This window comes from Esox lucius, chromosome 13 (assembly GCF_011004845.1).
Source record: "Esox lucius isolate fEsoLuc1 chromosome 13, fEsoLuc1.pri, whole genome shotgun sequence".
Taxonomy (NCBI): Eukaryota; Metazoa; Chordata; class Actinopteri; order Esociformes; family Esocidae; genus Esox; species Esox lucius.
The window spans coordinates 12106220-12133096 of NC_047581.1; the positions used below are offsets into that span (position 1 = coordinate 12106220).

The 26877-nt window shown below is 44.9% G+C and overlaps 1 protein-coding gene across 2 annotated transcripts in view; it reads right to left on the minus strand.

Moving 5' to 3' along the window:
- The window catches only part of dock8 (dedicator of cytokinesis 8), a 57827-nt gene that overhangs the window by 18814 nt on the left and 12136 nt on the right, over positions 1 to 26877 (minus strand). The window contains exons 2-23 of one of the 2 annotated variants that reach the window (XM_010876145.4): positions 25904 to 26009; positions 15598 to 15773; positions 15040 to 15111; positions 14102 to 14210; positions 11312 to 11524; positions 11119 to 11204; positions 10173 to 10239; positions 6749 to 6898; positions 6156 to 6236; positions 5910 to 6072; positions 5617 to 5750; positions 4962 to 5055; positions 4524 to 4686; positions 3376 to 3493; positions 3211 to 3281; positions 2945 to 3089; positions 2103 to 2204; positions 1782 to 1877; positions 1451 to 1685; positions 871 to 1035; positions 492 to 667; positions 285 to 380 (exon numbers count right to left, since the gene is read on the minus strand). In XM_010876145.4, coding sequence (XP_010874447.2) covers positions 285 to 380; positions 492 to 667; positions 871 to 1035; positions 1451 to 1685; positions 1782 to 1877; positions 2103 to 2204; positions 2945 to 3089; positions 3211 to 3281; positions 3376 to 3493; positions 4524 to 4686; positions 4962 to 5055; positions 5617 to 5750; positions 5910 to 6072; positions 6156 to 6236; positions 6749 to 6898; positions 10173 to 10239; positions 11119 to 11204; positions 11312 to 11524; positions 14102 to 14210; positions 15040 to 15111; positions 15598 to 15773; positions 25904 to 26009 — 2818 coding nt within the window. Of the gene's footprint in view, positions 1 to 284; positions 381 to 491; positions 668 to 870; positions 1036 to 1450; positions 1686 to 1781; positions 1878 to 2102; positions 2205 to 2944; positions 3090 to 3210; positions 3282 to 3375; positions 3494 to 4523; positions 4687 to 4961; positions 5056 to 5616; positions 5751 to 5909; positions 6073 to 6155; positions 6237 to 6748; positions 6899 to 10172; positions 10240 to 11118; positions 11205 to 11311; positions 11525 to 14101; positions 14211 to 15039; positions 15112 to 15597; positions 15774 to 22166; positions 22251 to 25903; positions 26010 to 26877 lie in introns of those variants that run through there. The other variant, XM_010876146.5, reaches the window with a different exon arrangement.

Consider the following 26877-nt stretch of genomic DNA (forward strand, 5'->3'; position numbering starts at 1 on the left):
CGGATGTTATATATTTTTTTATGTTCTGAATACACTGACAACCAATGTACAATAGCAATATCACTTATGACTTTGTGTTATTCAGCCAGTTCTCCACCGTGGCCTCCTCCTCCCAAACATGACTTGCTGTTACTGTCTGTGTTTTGGCTAGAACACAGACAGAAATGCTGCGTTCTGGTCTGCTAAGTATCACCCTGCCCTCCGCTGGTGACTATTGGCATTGCAGAGGTGATCAGGACATCTGTTCTGGGGTGGGCGGGGAGGACAGGGGGGGCATGCGTTACCTTTCTATTGGAGGGCCGGGTTCCACCTGTGGAGCTCTGCGGGTGGCTGCTGACATCCACATAGGTAGACATGCGACTGCCAGGGTTGTTCTGGCCCTGAGGGGGGGGACAGCGCCCACAGGCTGGTCAGGAACTTGAACCTCACCGCCGTCAGCTGGTGTGTCTTTAGACACCAAGACAAAACTACCGGGCTGCACTTGTCAGTACCTTAGCGTCCATGATGTTTCTGACCTCGGCGTCCTCTGCGCTGTGTGGACCTGGTATGTCGGGGTTACTGCTGCTTCGGATCCGAGACTGTAGTAACATGCTTCCTACTTGGGTGGCTGAGGCCCGCCCCATTGTACTATAACGGCCCTCGGCAGGTGGTACCACCCCCCCTGGACCTGGACACACACACACACGTGAACAGAATAAGGAGGTTTTAACGATCTACAGTTCTATAGAAACGCATTGGGTACATTTAACCTGTTTTAATGATGACTGCATCACAGTGTTCGGCAGAACAGTTCTGCTCCTAAGGCTGTTCGGATATAGTGGGACTGTCTAAAACAGTCCCGTGGCCATGACAACATGTGGTGGATCCTACCTGGGTTAAGCGTCTCCCGGGGAGAGTCAGGGAGACGAAACACCCAGTACAGATACGTTGCCAGGAGACCGTTCCTTCCCTGCTGGTCACGGGCCAACTCCTGGCTGTTATGGAGACTGTTGACGATAGAAACCACCGACTCAAACGCTATCTGGGCCAGGTTGGCTATGGAATAAACACACACACAAGCAAACAGGGTGTGAATGAAATGGGTCAAATATATCAGGTACTCTCTCATACTACCAGTCGGTATTGTCAACTGATTCCCTGTCTATGTCAAAATGTCTATGTGAATGCCCAGGAGACATTGTGTCTGTTTGAAAGACCAGGTGACCTCCCCCAAAATAAAGGTACCAGTCTGTCTGAAAGACCAGGTGACCTCCCCCCAAAATAAAGGTACCAGTCTGTCTGAAAGACCAGGTGACCTCTTCATGTACTGAAGTACCAGTCTGTCTGAAAGACCAGGTGACCTCTTCCTATATTGAAGTACCAGTCTGTCTGAAAGACCAGGTGACCTCTTCCTATATTGAAGTACCTGTCTGTCTGAAAGACCAGGTGACCTCTTCCTATATTGAAGTACCTGTCTGTCCAGCAATGACCATAGGCTGCATGATGAGGGTGAATAGTTTATCTAGGACCAGGTGAAGGTAGAGGACCAAAGGTTCCAGTCTGGAGGAGGACAGGGAGATGATGCTCAGCTTCAGCTCATGCTCCAGCTTGTTCTCCGGAATCTTCTCTTCCCGAACCCGGAGTGGGAAAGTTACTCCGCCCCCCAGAGCGTGGCACAACGTGAAAAAACGCTCCAAGTGGTTATCCTGGAGTTAAGGGTGGAGCAGTTATATGAATCACAGTGTGTGTGGGTGTGTGTGTGTGTGTGTGTGTGTGTGTATATGTGTGTGTAATACACCCACCTGTGTGTGTACAGAGGACACTGCCTGTATCTCTAGGTTAAACACTCCTTTGTGACTCTCCATCCACTTGACTGGGGGAACCTGAGTGGGAATCTTCTGCAGAAAGAGACAAGGACAGAGAGTTTGACAAATTATCTTTTTTTTTTACGATCTAACAAAATATAAAAACACAAATATTCAATTACATGAGCTGGGTGGCAAAAAACCTTGGTGGTTTGAGCATCAGCCTACTGACTGAAAGGTTGCTGCATTAAATACAAATAAACTATGTTGTTCTGTTCTTGAGAAAGACAGTTAATTGATGGCCAAATGAATGGTTACCTCAGGTGAGTGCAGTGAGTAGTTGACAGGCAGTTTGTCCAGGGCGATGGGGAGGCAGTACTGACCAGTCTGTAGTCTGTCAGTACTCAGTATAGGTAACCACTGCACAACAGCAGGAAACAGACCATCAATCAGCCAGTATAGAGCACAGTGATTATGGACATCCACATTTACCGTACATAGCATTAAGGGAACAACAACAACAACAACAAACATATTGTGCGACAGTGTCTATGGATTATACATAAACATGGTTGAACGGATGTATCCAGGATCATGTTCAATGGAATAACAGCATATCCATAGTGAAATACCTGAAAAGACCAGGGTGTACTGAGACCCAATTGGGCCTGATAACATGATGGTCCTGACCAATTTAAAAAAAATGTTTACCAACAATTCTGTTGCAAATGGTTCCCTTCGCAACAAGAGCCAGAGTTTCTACTGGACAGATTTAAGTAGGGCCCTCTACCGTTTGGTGAACCTGTCAGGAGTTTTGTTGTTAATGGAACAGGGTATTTATAACGCTTCAATTACACAGGCAGGCAAATTCAAATATTCTGCCATTAACCGGTCTTTTAAACAATCAGATAAATGGGCAAAAGATCATAATGGGACCGCCTGTTTAAATGTGTCTTATCTGAACAGGAGTTCTGATCTAAGACCAGTTTACTTTTAAATAGACAGACAGACACCAATACTTGTACTCCCAGGTCCATAATCAATGAAGGGCCACGAGAAAGCAGGGGTCAGGAGTCAGTTCAGATACTTGAATACTTGAACTCCCATGTCCATAATCAATGAAGGGCCACGAGAGAGCAGGGGTCAGGAGTCAGACTTACAGAGTATCCTATGAGGGCCTCAACAGAGGACGTCTGGTTCTGTTTCTGCTGACAGCTGATATGGTAGAAAGTGAACAACAGGTGGTGTCTTTCAGTCAGCCTGGCAGGCAGCGATATCTTCACCTCCTCATAGAAGTCTGGAGATCTGAAACCCCGTCACACACGGAAGTCAGAACAGTTCAGAGAGAACGCAAACATCGTGCGCGTCATGCTGCTGCCATTTTGTGATCATTTAACATGCAGTGTGTAGAACTGTATCCACTTGCTTGTTATGGTAGGTGACTGGGGTGTACACTTCCTGCACAAACTCCGGCCCGCTCGATTTTCCAAAAATGACCTACGGTACAAGGGAAAAAAAGCAGAGTCGAATAAAACACTGTCAAGGCATTGGTGTATGTGTGTTTGTGTGTGTGTGTGTGTGTTTGTCTCACAGGCAGCACACAGCTGGGGTCTTCGCCGCTCATGAACTGAATTTTAACAGTGATGTTCCTTGCTGAAGCCAGCCTGTTGACAAAGTTGAGACGCTGGGGGTACACAAAGAGCAGGTTCCTGAGGGGGGGGGGGGCAGAGGGAGGAAAGAATGTATTAGAGAAAGAAAGGGAGAATGAAGGAGCAAGCAAGAGAGAGAAGGGAAGGAGAATGTGTAACACTGCACACTGGCAAGACCTAACGATGTGATACAAGACAAAGACCCAGAAGACACAGCAGGGAAATACGGGGGACTCAGATTAGCTCTCATTCTTCCAAGGTGCACACTTGTTCCTGAATCGATAGGAAATAGAATAACTGGTGTAAGCTCCCGCTAGCCCAAACCAGAAAATGAAACGAACATTGTAGCTGTGTGGGACATAGCGCTGGAGTGCACACTTCAGGAGAAACGAGGCGTTAATGGGACGCGGCATCCACGGCATCTAGTTAAATGGCAGCTCCCAGAGTCAGCTGGCGAGGAGCCTGTCCACATTAGAGTCACGTCCACTAGGGGGCACTGTGCGCTAGGCAGAAATTGATGAGATTGTACGGTTCACTGGATGGGCCTGGACAATGGGCTCTCACCAATGATGCAAATATGGTCTGAGCATTAGTGCGAAATTATAAATCATGCTACAATCTTTCCTTAGAGATGGGACGCACCCTTTGGGCTGTATTCCCTAAGACAGCACACTACACCCTTTATAGTTTATGTTTGACCGGGACCCACTGGGTGCCATCTTGACCTAGTGAGCAGGGAGGGGTATAGCTTTAACAGCACTGGGGGTGGTCTCAGACCATACTCATGGAGGAACCAGTAAACCTCTTCAGGAGGTTGACGGAAACTACCCGGGCCTCGAAGCTGTGTTAAGCACAGACAAACCTGGAACTGAAATGTGTAAAGCTTCACGTAAAGAGGAATAGAATTTGGCGTAGACAGAAAAGAGGCTGTTATGGGGAGGGACTAATGGACCTGGCAAACCAGTTTACAGGAGATTAGCACTGTGGCGAAATCAATCCGCTGCGCCGTTGAACATAGAGCATGTAAGCATGCAAGCATGCGTGACTGGAAGTGTGTGTGTCGCATTCAATGACTCATGGGCACGCTCACCTGTAAGTGCTGTGAGGAACATAGACCTCGCTGGAGGGGAACTCCAACACTTCCTTGATGGGTCGTAGGTTCTTCTCGGACACTGGCTTGACCGGGATGAGCTCAGTAGAAAGACTGGCCACTGGGTTGTCGTGGACCGGCGTGACGTCCAATCGGATTGTACCTAGCACAGAGAAAAGGATAAACTGGTACCATGCAGTTTAAAAAAACATGATGCTTCTTAGAAGTTGGAAGTAATGCATGGAAATGTTGGTGTCCCACATTCTGAATAACACAGAACGGTTCATTCAGTGTTCTCAAATGCATGCCAGTCACGCTTCAACACAAACACAGGAACACTCACAGACGCAAACCTGTTCTTAGAACTGGGACATTACTTGTCGGGTTGAATGGCGTTTAAAAGCACGTACAGACATGCAGGTCAGGCCAAGTAGTCACCTGATATGGTTTTAATTCTCCTCTGGAGGGACGAGAACCTCTTGATGTCCGCCAGGAACTTAAACAGGTCTTCGTCGCTCAGACGGTCCCCTTCCTGAAATACAACGGGGTCTAGTTCAGTGAAACAAACACGGGCATAAGAGAGTGCATCCTGAAAGACAATTTGTAATGCGCTAAAAACAACAACACGGTTTTGGGCGAAACTGAAGAGACAGAGGGGACGTCCTCGAACCCCTCATAATTAATTTTAAAGACGGAGGGTCATGGACACAGAGAATTTCTTTCAGCTTTTCGCTTTAACAACACACATGAAAGTAGTGCTTGGGGCAGATATTGCCGAGCGCAACTCTCAACTCTTAGTTCTTGTGGTAAAAATTCCTGTGCTGGTCAACAGATGCCGACTAGATGGAAAAATGCAGCCTCGCTATGCGATGCAAAGTATGCAGAATCTAGGGAATGCTTGCATGATATCTGGCTAGCTATGAGCAACCATTATGAAATGTGAATGAGGTGTGCAAAGAATGAGATCTCAAGGTGACAGCAACAACGTCAAGCATTCTGTCAAAGACACTCTCTGAGCACATCAATGCTTATATGGCCGCAGCGACTCGTGTGGATGTGGGGGCAACGTTCACTCTAGTCCATGTGTCCAGACCTGCTTGCAGAAGGTGCTGATGGTGATGGTGGCAGGCTTGAATGCGGACATGTTACACTGGTCCTCCATGCTACCGAACCTCTCAGAGTTCCTTCTGGGCAGCTGGCCTCTCTTCTCCAGACTGCTGGACTTACCTGGATAGAGAGGGGAAATGGACCGAGTCAAGGCCGGTTTAAGATGTTCCAGGAATGGAAAGCCTTGGCGCCATTAGTTATTAGTAAACCAACTGTCCCACATACCAACACGATTACGCGCACACACACACACACACACACAGACACACACTGACTGACCGCTGACGCTGTCAGAGCTGTCCGTCGTATCTCGGTCCAGTGTGGCTGTGCTGATGACATTCATGATGTTGACGGTGGCCCAGGCGAAAGGCATTCTGTAGCGGCCCAGTCTCTGGCAGAACATCTCTGACTGACTCTTCAGCTTCTCCAGCTTGTCCTTATTCTGACCCAGGGAACCACCATTACAACCTATAGCTGGTGTGCCTGTGTGTGTGTGTGTGTGTGTGTGTGAGTATGCCACTGTACCTTTGCTGAGTCAGTCTCCTTCATGACCATGTATGGTTCAGCACAGTCACCAATCTCTCCCTGTTGTAGTACCTTCTCTATCTGGAACACAGGCAGAACACAGACACATGTCACCGACCAAGATAACACTGGACACAGGACAGTTACTAACCTAACCACAGATTGACAGAGGCCTCATGGGTAATACTATTCCTTACCTACCTTACCACACAGATGGACAGAGGCATCATGGGTAATACTGTTCCTTACCTACCAGAGGCATCATGGGTAATACTATTCATTACCTACCTTACCACACAGATGGACAGAGGCATCATGGGTAATACTGTTCATTACCTACCAGAGGCATTTGGGTAATACTGTACTATTTTGACCTTAGATTGACCAGCAACTATAGTTCATATTTACATTTCAGTCATTGAGCAGGTGATCTTATTTTACAATTAGTGCATTTATCTTAAAATAGCCAGGTGAGATAAAATGTACTACTACCGTGATTAATACTTAACTACTTTGAGGGACCAATATCAGTAGAGTCAGTCCTAACAGGAAATTGTTTTTATTTGTCAGTCAGTGCACAGGGGAGGTATTACCTTGATGACCAGGTAGATGTCTGGTGAGGGGTATGTGATGGAGAAGATGGCAGCTCTGGAAAGTGTGGATTGGTCAATCTGTGGCGTGTGGGGTTTCAGGAAACCTTTAAACTGGTCCGAGTTCAGATCACAGTAGAAGTTCTCTGATATCTGAGAAATGGGAACATAGAGTGTTCAGGTTCACCACAGGGTCCATTCATCTCTTTCAAACCTTCCTAGCATGAAGGTTTGCACATTAAATTGAGCTGTCCTGTTTGGACTGCAATGTTGTTCGCTGAGAACACAGATTAGAAACCTGACAGCCAACTAACAACGCTGTTCAAAGATGTTATTACAACTCTGCATTCCACACACACAATGTTAATACAAATGTTTATTTGCCTATTCAATGATATGGCCCATTTTGTTATCCATATCCTACATCATACGGCTGGATAGACCATCAGGAAGTAGGCAGGACAAACATAACTTGTCCATTCTGGTTTTGATACAGTGCGCCCTAATGAATTCCACTCAGTAACTGGGATTAAGACCTTTCTCCTCATCATACAGTCCATCTGGTCAATGTCCTCCAGAATTCTGACCTATGTCATAGAGGCTGGAATGCAGACAAGAGCGCTGTTCAACCCACTCCAACAGCCAGCTAATAGCTCTACTACAAATCACCATTACAATGACAGTACACTGGACCAACTGCAGATACAGTCAAACCCGTTGGCACTTGTGGACTTCATCATGGAGCGCAATACAGCATGCCGATCCTTTTTCTTATTCTGAGAACCAGTTTAATGACTATTTCCATGCTGTAGCCACCCTTGATTGGCCCGAAGGCAACACAAATGACACTGGAAACGAGACAAATGACCTCTAACCAAATTAACTACGATATGACATAGTCCGGGTGACTTCTGTATTTTATATGTTCTATCTTGTGGTGTGCAGTTGTAAATCAAACAAAAGCGTGTGTGAAATGTCATGTGAGTTTCTATTAAGAACACACTGACAACAACTCCCCATTCCACATCATTACTACTCCTCAACACGTCACAGCAGGACTGCTATGCCTCCCCCTCTCCCGCCCCCTCTTCTCTCTCTCTCTCAGATAATGAACCAGAGTCGGTAGAGGTTTTCATGGGTTAGGTTGATATCTGGGTCAAAAGTTAACAACAAAAGCAAAGAATTCCAAAGCCCTTCATATTGAGCTTGATATGACCCAGCAGAGTGGGAGATGTTTGTGTGATAATTATAACCCTCCTCCCTAGACAAATGTTTCCTACATGCCAGGGAAAGCACTGGAAGCCCCGGTCGGACGTTCAGGACACAACTGGATTAGAGAAACGTTTTAAAAGGAATTATATCAACATCTGCTGCATATTTCCCAGATGTGAAATGAAAACAAAACCAAACACAGCTTTGAAGTGCGTTGAAACTGGAGTGACAGATGCAGAGAGCAATGGAGATCGAGAGAGAAGAGACTGACCGACTGACAATAGTTTAATCAGACCTTCTGTTCCACGCTGACTCACATATTGTAATAGGTTAGAAAAGGTAGATGCTTTTCTCTCCTGGCCCAAAACTGAAGGCTTCTTCATAAGTCGTTGACAGGGTTATTCCTCTTCCTATACTGATTTAATAGCAACAATAACACACAATGATGGACATCACAGAGAATAGCAGGACCTGGTCCACCGCTATGCAGAAGTTGCAGGACATAATAAAAGGGAAATGCACTACAAAAAAGAAATAACCACACAAACTTCAAAGCCAGGATACACTGTGCAGTATGCAGTGAGACCATGAATGTGCGGTGAGACCATGAATGTGCGGTGAGACCACGGATGTGCGGTAAAACCACGGATGTGCGGTGAGACCACGGATGTGTGGTGAGACCACGGATGTGCGGTGAGACCACGGATGTGCGGTGAGACCACGGATGTGCGGTGAGACCACGGATGTGCGGTGAGACCACGGATTTGTGGTGAGACCACGGATGTGCGGTGAGACCACGGATGCACGGTGAGACCATGGATGTGCGGTGAGACCACGGATGTGCGGTGAGACCACGGACTTGTGGTGAGACCACGGATACGCCGCCATTTGGTGCAGTGCGGCCCGTAGGGCTGCATGATTCACCAAATGATGATCCAAATTGCCATATTGACGTGTGCAACATCCAAACCGCTAGCTGTCAAAAGCTGCATGGCATTCACCTGCTGGCTTGATTCCAAACTGACATTTTGTACCCAAGAAAGAATCATCTTCTGTGGGTGTGGAAGGAAATCATGGCAATTGATGCCTCTACATGGCCTTAATGACTCATCAAAAACACACGGCCCTTCATCCAAAATGGCCATTGTACCGTCCAAGTTTAATACCTGTAGGCTTTTCCTAGTTTATGTATTTGTATATTCAATGAAGTGCAGAAGTGTCAGACACAGACTGCACAATAAAGGCCATCTGGAAAGCCCTGCACAATATAATTTGTATTTCCTTAAGTGTGACTTAGTCTTTGTTTATTATGTTTACTGCATGGGAAGACGTCTGTTTCAAGTTAGCTATGCCATTGATACACTGTCCCACATGATGTTATCTACGCTGTAAAGATTTACATTTATAATCATAATTGAAATATTTGGCAAAAGTTTTGTGAAGCCCTAGTCTGTTCAGAGTGTCCGGTTAGCGCAGTGTGGCCAGTGTGTTCAGCGAGCACAGTGCATCCAGTTTTTACAGTGAGTACAGTGTGGCCAATTAGGGCAGTGTCAAGTGAGCGCAGCATGTCCAGTGTGTAGTGTGGCCAGTGAGCGCAGCGTGTCCAGTGAGCACAGCGTGTCCAGTGTGTAGTGTGGACAGTGAGCGCAGCGTGTTCAGTGTGTAGTGTGGCCAGTGAGCACAGCGAGTCCAGTGTGTAGTGTGGACAGTGAGCGCAGCGTGTTCAGTGTGTAGTGAGGCCAGTGAGCGCAGCGTGTCCAGTGTGTAGTGTGGCCAGTGAGCGCAGCGTGTCCAGTGTGGCCAGTCTTTCTGATCCTGTGAGGCACATATGCATCATCCTTTAAACCTAAAACCTACACGCTTTGGCCAAATTATTTGAGCTTGAATAGATCACATTAGGGTTGCTCGACAGACAGACAGTGGGTGGTGCAGTAAATGACGAAGGTTCAGGACCTCTGAATGACTGGCAAGAAGGTGCATGCAGTCGCCCTTAAACCAGTGGGAGCCATGTTATCTTCCTACCTAGACAAATCTGTTGAATCACTAGTATTGGTCAACACCAGGCACAATTCTACCTCACATCCTTAACAAGCATTAACGTCCCAACAACTTCAAGCATCACATCATGAAGGCAATGTAAAACATACAACAGCCCAAAGAATATGACATGAAAAAACACAAAATAACAGAAAGAAAAGGAAATTTAGAAATGCACCTTTTTCTTCTCCCTTAGGTCGTACAGGGCCAGGGTAGCAAACAGGGGCTCAATGTCAATCTCAAATCTAAGAGAGGACAAACACAACCATTATACACAAGATAAAAAAGACAGAAATAGATAGAGATACAAAGACATTTCGTTTTATCTTTAAGCTTTTGGAATTACTTAAAAATCACTAAAATAACTAATTCCATCATTCTTATTTGCTTAGGCAAAGAGAACACATCTATCATGTACTAAATTCACATTCAAATTGAATTAAAACGAATTGAGAGAAATACTTAAAGAGATACTTAGAAAGAGTTGCATGTTAAAAAAGTAGTACATTTAAGTCCATTTTATTGGTCATTAGATCCCGATGACCCGGATGGATTTGTGATCATGTGACCAACAGGGTCATCAGCAGAGATCTGGAAAGGCACTTTGAAGTTCCTCTAACTTGGCTTCATTATGGGGGATGCCTTCTGTGACCATGTTTATGATATTACTCTTTGTGACAGTCCCCTCTCTCTGACACCCTTTTACACTGGGCGTAACTATCAGGGGGGCAGGGGTGCGGCTGCCCCAGTGCCCAGGGTGGGTGGGGGTCCCGGGGTGGGTGGGATGGGCCGCGGTGGGTCCTGCCTGGCTCCAATGATAAATATGTTTTTGTCATTTTATGTTGTGTTGTTCTATGTAGTTATCTTAGTCAGACGTCGGCTGTGAGGTTATTCTACGCCCGGATCGGCTTCACATGCTTATATACCAAATCGTCCTTTTTCTTCCCGGGGTGGGAGCGGCATGTAAGGACAGCTTGCACCCCGGCCAGGCATCACCATGCTACACCAGTGCCCTTGTACACACACACACACACACACACACACTTGGTTCTCACATACAGGTAGCTAGGGAGTTAGAAACAAAGTTAGTTTTCATTCTGGGATAGCTAGTTGAATTCACGTACTTGATGGCTTGGCATCGGATGAGGATCCTGTCTCCTACGTGCTCCTTGGGACATTCGGGAATGGGCCGGATCTCAACTGCATCGTCCTGGAATGCCAGAGGAATGTCATGGATCCATCCACTAAATTAAAATCAAACCTGCCCAGAAACATACTGTGCGTGGGTGTGAGTGTGTGCATTTGAGTGTCTCTCACTTCGTCGGCGGGTGGGTACAGGGCGAAAAGCTCTGGATGGCGGTTCGTCTGCCGGGCTTCCTGGTTAAACCTATCAAGGTCTTCATGGTTATTGAAACGCAGCAGCCCCTCCACTCTGGGGTCAGGGGTGAGACCAGAGCGAAGGTCAAAGTCAGAGGAGGTTAGGGTCTTTCGGGAGTCATCACTGAGACCTGCCAAGGAGGGTGACCGGACCTGAAACAATAAAGACAGTATTAGGAGGGAAAGATCATGGAGTGAAAACATCCAAAATAATCCAAATTCTTCCAACAAAGTAATCTTACCTCCCCCAACAAATTAATCTGATGTCGTGGAAACAAAATAATCTTCCCTCTCCCGACAAAATAATCTTCTCGGACACAAAATAATCTTACTTCTAGGGAGCAAAATAATCTTACCTCTCCCCAGAAAATGATCTAACTTCTCGTAAACAATTCTGAAGCACTTCACGGTTGGTAACTTTGTACAGTACGCTTGCAAAACTGAGCAGTACAGGCTGCTACATTTTACATTTCACTGGATTCCTCCACCTTTCAGTTACTGGTCAGATGCTAATCGCTACGCTACCTACCGGTCCATACCATACAAAGTATATAAATGCAGCGAAATAACATACTCTCCACATACAGTCCTACATAGTGGCTCAGATTTTGGAACATACCGAATAGGAGACCCAGTTGCGCAGTTTGTGTGAGGTGTGTCGTGGCCATAGGACGTCACCATGGCTTATTTATGTGAAGACATCCAGAGACGAGAGAAAAGCTCATGGAATCCATGACTAACGGCTTCCCCTCCAGGAGAGCCCAGTAATCCTGAGCCCAGGGTGCACCCTGCCACCACGGAGCGAATGGTGCTAATCAGGGGATATTACAACCATGAGGAATCGCTCACCCACTGCGCTTCCGGACTGGTCTTGCCAGGTTCAGACCCAACCAGAACAACACCGCCAACAACCCCCTTCTTCCTCCCAACAACACCCTGGCCTTCATCCACCCTCTGTTTTAATCTTGGAGAACAATCAATCAATCAATCAAACTTATAAAGCCCTTTTTACAACAGAAGTTGTCACAAAGTGCTTTTACAGTAACAACCGGCCTTAAACAGTAGTGTTGAATTTCAGTGGCTAGATAACTCCCTAAGAAGGCTGAAATTTAGGAAGAAACCTAGAGAGGACCCAGGCTCAGAGGGGTGACCAGTCCTCTTCTGGCTGTGCCGGGTGAGATATTAAGAGTCCATTTGGAATAATTAATAAATGCATGTGGGATAAATCCAGAGTCTATTTAAATGTAGACTAGGTCAGAACTATGACCAGATGGATAAAAACAGGCCCCCCAAACAAGGTACTCCGCAGGTGTGGACCAGGACCTCATACCCTCCTTAAGTTAAAAACAGGAGGAGACTGGGAAAATTCAGAAAATGCATTCCTCATATCAACAATGATTTATAGTGGAGAAGGAGAACTTAGTGGGGAAGCAGAACTGACCCAATCCCCCAGCACAATAGTATAGCAGCGTAAGACCTTGGGACTGAGACGGGGGGAGGTCCGGCGACACTATGGCCCTACCTGGGGGAGGCCCCGGACAGAACATTTGCCTCATTTGGGAGAAAAACCAATATTGGATTTGAATTACTCATATATTTCAACAATTCATGAACTTGGGACTTGAAAACATGAGAGGAAAGATTCCTCCATCTTCCATCTAACCTCAGCTCTCCCACCACCGGCCTCTACATGTCCCTTTCCCCAACGGGGCCTCACCAATCCGGGCAGCGGGGTTCCTGGCAAGCCCACAGGATTGCTAATGACCCCCAGAGAACTGCAGTGTTGGAGCAGGGGACCCCTAGAAAGGCTGGGGGACAATAGGCCCGTTCATCTCCTCTTCCCCCCTTCTCTTCTGGAGCGAATGGGAACCCACGACTGAACAAGGGCCTTTGGTTTGGGTGATTAGAGCATGGCCAGGCTGGGGGAAACTGGCTAGGGTTCATTCAACTTGGCTCAGGCCGCAGCAGGGATCTGTTGGATAGTGGCGGGGGCTGTTGGACCGAGATGGGGGCTGTTGGACAGAGGTGGCGGGGCTGTTGGACAGAGGTGGTGGGGCTGTTGGACAGAGGTGGCGGGGGCTGTTGGACAGAGTGAGGCTTGACCTTGGTACTGGGTTGCACTCCTGGGGTTGGAACTTTGAGCTTGAGACTGGGAGCTGGGAGAGTTGTGACTGCGGCTGGAAGCTGGCTGAGTGCTGCCTGGGGACTTGGCAGGTCAGAGAGCTGGATCCTGGTCTGGCCTGGTGACTGAATGAATATTCATGCCCGGTTGTGTGCAGAGACGGGTGGGTGGAGGGTGCCAGGGTGGAGGGAGGAAATAGGAATGACAAACACTTCTGTGTTCAGTGTGGTTCTCCCCAACCCCTCCTTCTCTCTCTTTCTCTAAGCCTCTCCATCTTTCTCTATTCACCATTACATGTTTGATGTCAGGAAAACTAGCATGATACAATTCTAGTTTGCAGGTGTCACATTTGGTATGTCATCTCTATGCGACAGAACACAAGATATAATGTTCGCTTAGTTCTGCCTGCTGTGTAATCAGCTGCAGCAGGGCCGAAAAAGAAACGCCTCCACATCTGGTTACACAGGGAAAGAAAGCTGGATTGAAGGATGTTTCCTGTTTCTTTCAACACCACCGCCAATGGTGTCAATGTGCTCTCTACAAACCCAAATATGATAGGCTTAATGATACCTTATTCGTTTTATACTTGTGTTGTGTGTTGTGCTTACTGATATCTCCTGTTTCTCCGGCTGGACATCAGACTCAAAGGTCTGTTTCAGGAGTGTTTTGTGTAGATTTGACCGCTCTGAATATGCATTCCAACCATCTCCCTGGCACCTGTCCAAAAAACATGGTAATTGATACACCAGCATCATTAGAAACTAAAACAACACAGTTACATACAGCTCCGGAAACAATTAAAAGACCACTGCACCTTTTTCTTTCCTTTTCAAAAAAGTCGTAAAGGAATGCTTTGAGTGAGGAACAGAAGGGTTAAAATTAAGAGACCACTGCAAATTGAACACTTCTGTTCCTCACACAAAACATTTATTTTCAACTTTTTTGGAAAGGATTGAGAAAAAGGTATAATTGTCACTTTCTGGAGCTGTATCCTTTAACAATGGCCACATACTAACACCCTAACTAGGGAACTCTCTCTGTCTGTCTGTGTGTATGTGTGTGTGTGTGTGTGTGTGTGTGTGTGTGTGTGTGTGTGTGTGTGAGAGAGAGAGAACCAGCCAGAGACAAGGGCCTTGGCTGTGATAAGAAATCAGGGTGTGGTGTGTCTGAGGATGGATAAAGGTCTTATCACAGTTTCTCAGACATCCCTGTTTCCTGTCAAAGAAATGAACTGACAATGTGAGAAAGATATACTGACAAACTGAAAGAAAGATAGACTGACAGAAAGCTAGACTGACAGAAAGATAGACTGACAGAAAGCTAGACTGACAGAAAGATAGACTGACAGAAAGCTAGACTGTGACGCTGCCTACTATTTAGAAGATCCTTTTTAGGATGTTAAATGTTCTAGGAAAAACCCTTTGCCTTACAAATAATCCTTGTTTTTAGCTGCGTAGTTTCTCTACAGCATTCCTCTGTGTTGTCTGCAGATTAGAAAAGAGACCGTCCCCACAACATGTCTAGTAGGCAATGAAAGAAATCTTACCTTCTGCTGACCACCAACCAGGGCTGGGTGTAACTCTGAGCACAGTCCCTCACGTGGGAATCCAACTCCGCTCTACAGGGATACAAGGAAGACAGAGGAATGACAAGCGCATTAAACACACACACACGCAACTCTGTGTACACACACACACACACACACACGCACATGCACGCACACACACACAACACACAGCCCGAGCCATTGAAATCATTCCGCATTCCTGTCTCATCATCATCATTTGTCCCATCATGCTCAAGGTGAGAGACAATCTTGAAGCGCTATGATATGAGTGGGAACTATTTCACTATTTCACACCCTCTGGCGGTGAAAGATAAACCGGGGGTATGCTTTCTCCATGACGTGTTACGCCACGGTGGTAAGACCCAGGGATGTGTGCCAGTGTTGGGGCATGTTCAGGAAGAGCTTCGGCAACTTTGAGACTGCGGAACATATGGATGTTTCACCGCCTGTCAAGGTCGTCAACCAAATGGAACAAATTCTATGCTGACAGATATTCTGCAGCTTATTCTGTAACGGTCATGTGATCGTGCGACCCACCCCTCCTCGGGCACGGAGTGGCGCACGGTTCGACACTCCTTCTCAACCAGTTCCACTGCCAGGTTGTCGTTGGGGAAATCTCCAAACTCCTGCATGAGGGCAGAGTCTCCGCTCCGTAGCTGCGACATCAGAAACTCCTCCAGATCCAAAGGCTCCACGGCGTCATAAGTCTGGGGCTGGAGAGAGAGAGACAGACAGCACAGCATCAATAGACTGGGGCTGGAGAGAGTGAGAGACAGACAGCACAGCATCAATAGACTGGGGCTGGAGAGAGTGAGAGAGACAGACAGCACAGCATCAATAGACTGGGACTGGAGAGAGTGAGAGAGACAGACAGCACAGCATCAATAGACTGGGACTGGAGAGGGAGAGAGACAGACAGCACAGCATCAATAGACTGGGGCTGGAGAGAGTGAGAGACAGACCGCACAGCATCAATAGACTGGGGCTGGAGAGAGTGAGAGACAGACAGCACAGCATCAATAGACTGGGACTGGAGAGAGTGAGAGACAGACCGCACAGCATCAATAGACTGGGTCTGGAGAGAGTGAGAGAAACAGACAGCACAGCATCAATAGACTGGGACTGGAGAGAGTGAGAGAGACAGACAGCACAGCATCAATAGACTGGGGCTGGAGAGAGTGAGAGACAGACAGCACAGCATCAATAGACATGGCCTGGAGAGAGACAGATAGCACAGCATCAGCGCGACAGGCTGAGTGCAAGTTTGTGTAACAGCAGCACGAAAAAAAATGAGGAAACATAGAAACCCTACAGACCAGGATGGACATGTAAAATATCACCTGGTCCTTAATCAATATAAGATGCTACAAGATATTTTAAAGAAAATCTATCTACATCTGTAAAGGAATGCAATTCAACAATTGAAATAGGCTTCACTTTAGTTCAGTAGTTAACTGATTTGAAGAGAGAGACTGGGACTAGGGAGGAGAGAGACACTGGAACTAGGGAGGAGAGAGAGACTGTGACTAGGGTGGAGAGAGAGAGAGACTGGGACGAGTGAGGAGAGAGAGAGACTGGGACTAAGGAGGAGAGAGAGAGAGAGACTGGGACTAGGGAGGAGGGAGAGTCTGGGACTAAGGAGGAGAGAGACTGGGACTAGGGTGGAGAGAGAGAGAGACTGGGACTAAGGAGGAGAGAGAGAGACTGGGACTAGGGAGGAGGGAGAGTCTGGGACTAAGGAGGAGAGAGACTGGGACTAGGGTGGAGAGAGAGAGAGACTGGGACTAAGGAGGAGAGAGAGAGACTGGGACTAGGGAGGAGGGAGAGTCTGGGACTAAGGAGGAGAGAGACTGGGACTAGGGTGGAGAGAGTGAGAGACTGGGACTAAGGAGGAGAGAGACTGGGACTAAGGAGGTGAGAGACTGGGACTAAGGTGGAGAGACAGTGACTGGGACTAGGGTGGAGAGGTGGAGAGACAGAGTGGGACTAGGGTGAAGATTAGAACTAGGATGGAAAGAGACTAGAACTAGGGAGGAGTGAGACTGTGAATAGGTAGGAGAGACTGGGACTACGGAGGAGAGAGAGAGCAAGAGAGAAAAGCTGAAAAGTTTTTACTTCTTATTGCAGAAGTACACACTGAAACTAAAAAATGACACTGCAACAGCATGACAGTGATCTCAAAGTTCTAATCTCCCCACTGGAGTGCATCAAAATGGGGTACTGATAGAGGTTAACAGTCAGATTGTTCCATCAATTTTTTCATTGGCTTGAATGAAAGGAATGCTCGGACCTAAAGCATACCAAGAGGTTAACAACACATTGTCTTAGGAGCATGGGTGGGGGGCAAAGTGAGTGAGTGAGTGAGATCAAGTGAGAAAGAATGAAAAACAGAAAGCTTAATCATCCCTGAAGGCGGTGGGGGTATGGTTTCTACAGCCATCAGTCACATCCAAATACTACAGAGCAGGGAGGAGTAGGTGGACAAGTTGGATCACCACTCTAAAAACCCACAGACCTTTCAGGAATGACAGGGAAAACTCATACATTCCAGGAACGTCACATTTAAACCTGGGATCAGATGCAGGCAACTGGCCTCCATGACTGGGTGCCTTTCCTGACCCATCATGCCAGGACATATGATTGATTTTGGTTTTAAAAGGGTCTTTATGTTAAATCGCACAAGAATCATTAGACAAAAACAGTTCATGCTAAGTTGTCGTCACGCTCTCTTGCTGTGGTCTTCAATGGAACCACTCCCGACATGAAAGCTGTAACAGACACGCACATAAACGAGCAACTAAATCGTAATACAAGGGTACAAGAAATTCTGATCCAATGACATCAGCAGAGAGATAATTGTGTGGGTGCAAGGCAAGTAGTTCCATTATTATACAGGGATCAGTGAACTGGGACTCAGATCTGCAATAGGCTCTTAAGAACAACAGTTCATGGTTCTACATTTAAAAATATATATATATTACGATACTGTAAGCCAACTTAGGGGAAGACCTCAATGGCCCAGAATGGAGGATAACCAGAAGAGCACTTCAGAGAGGCTTAGACCGCGCAATAAATGAAAAGCCAGCCTATAATCACTAATCTACAAACAAGAGAGAAAAACATATGCCCCTTTAAATGACATCCTATTTAGCCGTACAAACACTGGGCAACATCACCCGTCTTGTTCAACCCAAGGTGTTGATAAAAGAGTCAAAGAAATAAACACTCTTCATGTCAACAGGTAATGCTATGAGATGAGGGGCTGCTTCAGAGATTAATTTCAGATGTGTATCTTCACACATGTTCCTGGGGGAGGGGCTGAAGAGCTGAACCTATGCTGGTGAACACACATCTGATCAAACGTGTGGCAGCTTTGGTGGGTGATGTCAAATTTGCTCAAATGTAAAAAAGATAAAAGACAAAAATAGAATGTCAGCTTGTGCGCCGCCATCCGTTTGAATGCTGCTCCCTGAGACACATCTCTGCCACAAGGCTCATTTGCGTGACAGCCAGGTGTCAGATGAGGTAGAGAGAACTGAGTACTGTACAACATGTACTATTTATGCAGTGTTTATACAGAGGATGTAGTGTGACATTGGTTTAACGTGGAATATATTTAGGAACACCAAAGAGCAGATGATATACACTCACCTAAAGGATTATTAGGAACACCTGTTCAATTTCTCATTAATGCAATTATCTAATCAACCAATCACATGGCAGTTGCTTCAATGCATTTAGGGGTGTGGTCCTGGTCAAGACAATCTCCTGAACTCCAAACTGAATGGCAGAATGGGAAAGAAAGGTGATTTAAGCAATTTTGAGCGTGGCATGGTTGTTGGTATGTATTTCACAATCTGCTCAGTTAGTATTTCACAATCTGCTCAGTTACTGGGATTTTCACGCACAACCACTTCTAGGGTTTACATAGAATGGTGTGAAAAGGGAAAAACATCCAGTATGTGGCAGTCCTGTGGGCGAAAATGCCTTGTTGATGCTAGAGGTCAGAGGAGAATGGGCCGACGGATTCAAGCTGATAGAAGAGCAATTTTGACTGAAACAACCACTCGTTACAACCGAGGTATGCAGAAAAGCATTTGTGAAGCCACAACACGCACAACCTTGAGGAGGATGGGGCTACAACAGCAGAAGACCCCACCGGGTACCACTCATCTCCACTACAAATAGAAAAAAGAGGCTACAATTTGCACGAGCTCACCAAAATTGGACAGTTGAAGACTGGACTGTTGCTGGTTTAAACCCCAAGGGAAAGAAGCCTGTAGATCAGTCCCTGAGAGAGACAGTAAATCCTAATTAACCAGGTTGTTGCTTGAGATAGGAATGGGTACTTAATAAGGTAACAAAAATTTTTTACAAAAATTGTAAATTGAAGTTGCACTTAAACACGGAGACTTGTGAGAGAAGCCACAGAGAAGACAACAATCACTTTGAAGAAGCTACAGAGTTCAGTGGTTGGGAGTGGAGTAACGGTGCACGAGTCAACCACATGAAGAGCTCTGCATAACACTGGCCAAGAAAGGGTGGCAAGAAAGAAGCGTTGTTTAAAAAGTACAATCTCAAAAGATCTGGAGAAAGCATAAGATTGATGCAGGTTTGAGGTGGGAAATCAATTTTGTAGTCAGATGAAACCAAGATAGAACTTTTTAGCAAAAACTGAAAGGGGAATTTGTGCCGTAAAACAAACACTGCCCTTGCCTCAACACACACCATCCCAACAGTAAAGTCTGGAGGTGGCAGCATCATGTTGTGAGGATACATACAAGGACAGTTTAAAACTGACGGAAGAATGGATGGCTAAAAATACATAGAAATGTTCCAACATAAAACAAATACCACGTGTCATGACTTAAGTAAAAATTCTAATTTGACCCGTTGGTAATTCAGTAATATGAGAGAAATAGTCAGGTGCTTGAATACATTTGCACTGAACGTAGATAGACAGGGAACAATTTAGACAGAGTGAAGGAAAGAGAGAGAAATTCCAAATAAATATCTAAAACATGCCACAATTTTACAACCTCCTAAAAACAACCAACCCCCACTCCTACCAGCACAAAGCCCTGAAATGCCAAAAAAATTATATTTCCTGTAAAGTCCCCTCCACCAGATAGTCCTGAGGGTAAGTTCAAAATTTTGTATCAACCCAAATAGGACAATCTGGCGCAGCAAAATGAAAGGCGTTACCCATTTGGAAAACATCATAACATCCCAAAGTGAGATTCAATGCTATTTGGCTGTAGGATTTGACAGCCTGGGCTCAGATGCCGGTCATCACAGGCCCATCTGGCTACACACAGAAGACAGTGCTCCTTATGTAATCACAGAGTGGTCGAGGCACATCTGCACTACCAATTACACCGAGGTAAATACACAGACCGGAGCTTCCTTTCCGAGTTTTTGGATTGAATATGAATCTATAAATCTATGGCTGAATCTAATATATATTTGGTGAAAAGCCAAAATGTGACGTTCTGGCCTTCAGGTATGTGGCCTCCTGCTCTAAGTCAGAGTGCAAACATACAACAGGAGACATATTTGCTTTTATCTGGTTTCTTTAGAACATGCCAAGTAGCTTTTCAGTCATGTTCAGACAGGCTTACTACTACCGTTTTGGTTATTAATAAAATGTCCCATATTATTATATTTATTATTAGCTTATTGCTGTGGTTAAATGAACACTTTGACAATGCACTTTATCTTGTGACAGAGAAAGGGAGAGACAGGGAGAGAGAGAGAAAAGGGTTAGATAAAGACTGAGTGAAAAAGGTATTGAGAGAAAGAGGGGGAGAAGAAGAGAGTAAGAGAGACAGAGGTAGAGAAACAGCATGCAGCAGAGTGCTTAAAGCATTTCTTCCTTCCTTTCGCTCTGTTGTTCATGTCATCCTCAGTGTTTTCAATCACCCAAGGGCCAGGCTAGGCAGAAAACAGGAACTTGCAACACATATAGAGACATAAAAACACAAAAAAACTGATAAAAACAAAAAAGCAAAGATGACTTCAGAATAAAATATGGTGTTTTTTGCAGATGGTTCCAGGCCTCATAGTATGTGATGGGTTTAGTATGAGGAGGGAATCTGGAACAGCACTCTAATCCTCACTTATTTTAGTGGATTCCCCAGACGTTTAAATACTTGGGGAGTCATGGCTACATATGCACTTCTATAATATACAGCTCCGGAAAAAATTAAGAGACCAATACACCTTTATATTTCCTTTCCAAAAAAGTCGAAAAGGAAAGTTTTGAGTGAGGAACAGAAGCGTTCAATTTGCAGGGGTCTCATAATTTTAACCCTTTTGCTCCTACAGAGCAATGTTCTCAGCTGGGCCAGCTAATGGGTTTGATCCACACCAGCAGTCAGACTGTGGGACTTCCACACTTTCATACCAAGTAGCAGGAATGGAATGCAGTTCAATAAAAATGACTGTATGCTGCAAGACATGTTATAATGACTTTTGTGCATTTATATAATACGAGCAAATAGATTGATGGGAAAATTAACAAAAATCAGTATTATTATATACCGGATATACTGTTTGAATATTGCATATTTTTTGTACAACATTATAATAGTAATTGCACAATTAAGTTTTACTACTCCTAAACTAGTCGTTTAAACATAATAACTTTATTTTTTATTTGTGAGACAATTCGTTATCAGAACTTGTATTTCTATATCTGACACAATTTTATGTTCTCACGTCTCCGTCTTGTGTTCAACTGCAGCAGAGAGTCTTAAAAATGTTGTGATAATATTGTACAGTGAGCTCCCATGTAAAATGACAGATATCCAAATATAAAATGTAATGTATTTTGTCTTTGAGGCGTTTGTATTTTGTCCAAAAGCTTTTTAAAGATGCAAAATCTAAAGAGTGAAACATCTGTACTACTCAATTAAATGTGTCATTTCAACCTAATGAATGACTGGCTGGACCCTACTTTCCCAAACGGAAATGACTACACACATGCTGCACCAAATACCCAGTCTAACAACACAACAAATCTCTCTAAACACACACATTTTAAATACTAAATTCACCTGACTGTTAGTAGAAAAACACGCCCGCTAAATTAGAAGTTGACTTACCCTGCTAAATACTCAACATGCAACAGGGAAGTTGACAAAATGGCGCATTCCGGAAACAAGAGCTACAGACTGTCGGCTGACGGATAACGTTTTCTGACACAACTCTCTTCCTCTACAAGAGTTAACCACAAGCTTTCAGAAGACTTGCAAGACTCGCACAGAATCTCTGACCTAAATCCAAAGTGACTCCTAGCACCGAGCCCAATGCAGCATGGCATGTGAATGTTTTGGATGGGTTGAACAATATGCTGGAATTACTCTTAACCTTTCAGAGTGGAGCAACCATAATATTGCTAATGTTTAGTCAATGTTTTTGAAGGTCTCTAAGTAGGTAAGGGATGTGACTGGGAGCAAATTAGGGACAAAGCTGTTTGACTACAGGAAGTGACATCAACAAGGCCACCACCATTAGGCTCCCCAACCACAGATATAAGGAAGTCAACAGTCCGTCTCAACTACTGTATAACCACGCAACCAAGGGTTGTGAATGAAGGCCGCCACGGAAACGTACGTGGATGGAACAGCTGAGTGAAGACTGTACATTTGAGCGGTGGAGTCTGTTTCCTACCTAAAGTGGACTAGAATGCGATGAATATTAATTACTCCGTGGGGAAACCAAACAATGGTTCTCTATGGCTAAAATAAGCAAGGTGTTGTAACAGTCTTCATTTGGTTTTGCCGATGCCGCTCTCCCTGCAACATGCAGTCATGTCATTTTTCGGAAAATGTATTAAGTACCAATAACATCATCCAAAATTCCATGACTGTAACAGCCATAGTCTACACTCTAACAGGAAATGGTAAATACAGAGAAGCACAACATAACCATCACCCATCACTTTGGAAAACATTTTAACTACTAAAAATACATATTACTAAAAGTCCCCAAAATAAAGATGAATCATAAAAATAACCATTATCATCCCACATGTCAGCCTCCAGCTCGGCACGATGGGTTAATATCAACATTCAGATTATTGTATTAAAAAACGCCCCCCTGCATCGCAAATCCACAGATATTACAGATTTGCCAGTGTAAGCTGGAAGGTAGGAAGACAGTCCCCATCTCCCTTCAGTAGCCCTGACCCATTTCCCAAGCAGGTTAGAGATTAACAGGAACAACAAGGGGAGGGGCCAATTCTCCAGCCTCCGGCCTAGTCTGCTGACTACCAGCCGACATAGAAATATCAAAGGGCTGAAGCTAAGAGTCTGAGAGTGAGACAGTCAGACCCACAGACAGATATGACTTACCGTAAACCCTGACGCCTTAAGCCTGTCAAATATAGTGAGGTATTAGTGCACTTAGTATTAAACAGAGAGACAGAGAGAGAGAGACAGAGACAGAGAGAGAGAGACACAGAGAGACAGAGAGAGAGACACAGAGAGACAGAGGGAGAGAGATGAGTAGCAGAGACAGATAGAGATGACTGTGTGAGAGAGAGATGAGTGAAAGAGTATGACAGAGTGAGAGATAAGTGACTGAGTGAGCGAGCGAGAGGGTATTTCCATTAGGTGCTGTTAGGGCAGTTGCTTCTGTTCATGTTGTGAAAATAAGTGAGTTAGGAAGCTGGGACTAGCAAGTGGCCAAAAAGCACCAGCTAAATGTAACCACTCTACCACCAATAATGAAATTCTGATTATGAATGACTGCAGGAATGTTCACCAGAGCTGTTGCCAAAGAACTGAATGTTCATTTCGCTTACGTAAGTTGCCTCAACATTGTTTTAGAGAATTCGTCAGTAAGTTCAAATGGCCTCACAACTCCAGACCACGAATAATCACACCAGACCAGGACCTCCACACTGAGCATTTCCTGTAGAACAGCCACCAGGACAGCTGATAAAACCGTGGGTTTGCTCAACACTACAAAATGACAGAAACTACAGGGAACCTAATTGGAGTGGTCAACGCCCTCACCAGGGTCTCGACCTGACTGCGGTTTGACATCATAAGCAACTTCATGGGTCAATACTCACCTTCTATGGGCGCTGTCTTGAAGTGTGCTCTTCAAGAATGAAACCTGGTTTCAATTATACTGGACAGGTGGCAGAGAGGGTGTATAGCAAACTAACTTTTTGGTCTACAAACCACTGTGGGAGGTAGCTAGATCAAAATAAATCAGATGACTTACCAGCCAAAATATAATTGACATATTAAAAACATAACGCACAAATATGCTGTGTAATAATTCTTCAATATTTAATGTATTCTCATGAAGTAGCAACGCGGTAGATTGCAACATTTTTGTGACTGAGTCTCTTAACTAATCAGATGTGACAGAAAATGTCAGCTGCCACTTTAAGGGAAAGAAGGTTGCCATGGGAACAGAGTCACTGTGCTTGCCTCTGTTGGGCAGTGTATCTGTCACTCATTAGCTCAGTGTTGTTCATTGCTAGGCCCTGGGCCATAGATGGCCCCTGGTGGCTGTCTGTGGGCCCCTTCATGTGTCCACAATTGCATTAAGGGTGCATTATTTTGTCTTGTGGCTGCCCGCAAACTAATGTTGTGTGGCCCTGTTGGAAAAATTGTGAAGATCACTACATCGGCTCGAATCCAATTCAACTTTGCTAACAGTTGCAGTTTAAACTCTAAAATTGAAATACCACGATGCTCATAAAACAAAACAATTTCAGATACTGAGAATCAAAGGATTAATTCTAATTGTAAAAATATTCCCCTCCGCAGGTTTTCAATATTTTTTTTTATCAATTGACCTCTTCCCGGTCTTGTAGCCCCTGCTGTTGTTGAATAAATTAAAACCCAGCTATTAAACAAACAACAGAAATTATTTGAAAACAGCTATGGCAGATTTTGTCTAAATCGCAAACTGCATACTCATACTTCAGACAGATCTTTTGATGAAGGAATAACGTTAACCATCACGAGCTGTCGGAATACGATGTTTGAGAAAGCAAATAGGTAAAATTGCAGGAAGACATGCCACACACAGATCTCGTGACAGAAATTAGAGCAACCAACTTTAGCCTTTTTACTTTTCCCGTACAAGCGTTAATGTCAAGCACTGTGAACACATAAATAAAGCTGAAAGCAGAAACATTTTCCGGCTACTTAAAGTCCTGCAAACCTCCCAGACAATCAAACATTTCAAAAGAAAGACATTAACAAGGAACATTCTCAGCACTTTCTATTGCACTGTTCCACATACAACTCAGATTGCCATAAATATATAAACAAAAAGATTTGCTCTCCATGAAAAGGGTTGGAGTGAAAACCTACAGAAGGGTATCTCTTCAGGAACATGGTTGGAGACCATTAGTCCAGATATAAGATGCTGAAGTTAATGTCCTGTCATTAAATAAGAGACAACTGCTATCCCCATTTCACACACGAGTCATTGTATATCTGATAGATCCATTGCTTTTTGTTAAAAACAAATAATGTGTTATGTTCCATGTATAATATCTGTTTTTTAGAAATACGCTCAAATAATTATTTTGGTAATACTTTCAATACATATCTTTAACCATAGTGGCAGTAGTAAAAGCAGTAATACTAGTATTATTCATGGAAGAACTAGAATTAGTATTACTAATACTTCCAGTACTGGTAGTGGAAGTACTAGTGTTAACAGTAGCAGTCGTAGTAGTAGTAGTAGTAGTAGTAGCAGTATTTGCAGTAGTAGTAGCAGTATTCGCAGTAGTAGTAGCAGCAGTAGCAGTATTAGCAGCAGTAGCAGTAGTAGTAGCAGTAGTAGTAGCAGCAGTAGTGTTACTCACCATGGTGAAGAACGTGGAGGCAGATGCGTTGGAGCCATGACGACTGTGTTGCTTGGGTACCTGAGGGGAGCTATAGACGTGCTTCCGAATCTCAGCAGACGAATGTCTGAAACGTGACAGAGGAGAAACTCTTAGAGTGGCACAGCCAAACACAGTTGACCATAAAGGTACTGGAGGGAAAGATTGGACACAGTCACGCAACGTCATCAGGTCTGAAGACAACACCACGCATGCAGGCCTGATCCAACAACCATGAGTCATCCTACAGGGAGGAATGCAAACTGGCATTGTGGTGCCAGGATAACTACCTCTCCCTCAGTGTCAGAAAACAAAGGAGAGGATTGTTGACTAGAAAGCAGAGAAGGGAACACACCCCAATCCACATCAACGCAGCCACAGTGAAGAGATTCAGCCGTTTAAAGTTCATCACTGTTTACACAGACAAAGGAGGAGAGCTGCTGTTGGGAGGAGAGCTGCTGTTGGGCACTCTTGGTGAAAGTGGACCATGTCAGGTACTAAAGATGTCAGACATGGCACGCTGGGTCCTCTACAAATACTACTACAGTACTATGGCGATCATCCTGACCAGCTGGATCTTGATATGTATGGGAACTATTCCGTATGTGATCCCATGACCTTACAGTGGCTAATTAAGATGGTCAAATACATCACTGGGACCAAGCTCCCACCCATCCAGGACAAATATCCAAAGTGGTGCTTGACAAAGGCCTGTAACATTATCAAGGACCCTAGACACCCCAGCCCCTCATTGGTCATCCACTTACCATCAGACAGACGGGTTAGAGCAGCATTTCTGAAATGTTTTGTGGCAGGGACTGGCAAAGCATGGCTTTATTCCTCTCGGGACCCTTAAGAAAAACAGTGGCCATCTTGTTTTCTTATTATAAAAATTTCTGCTTCTACCATATCTGATGAAAAATACCCTAAGTCAGTGAATTAACTTGAAAATAGTA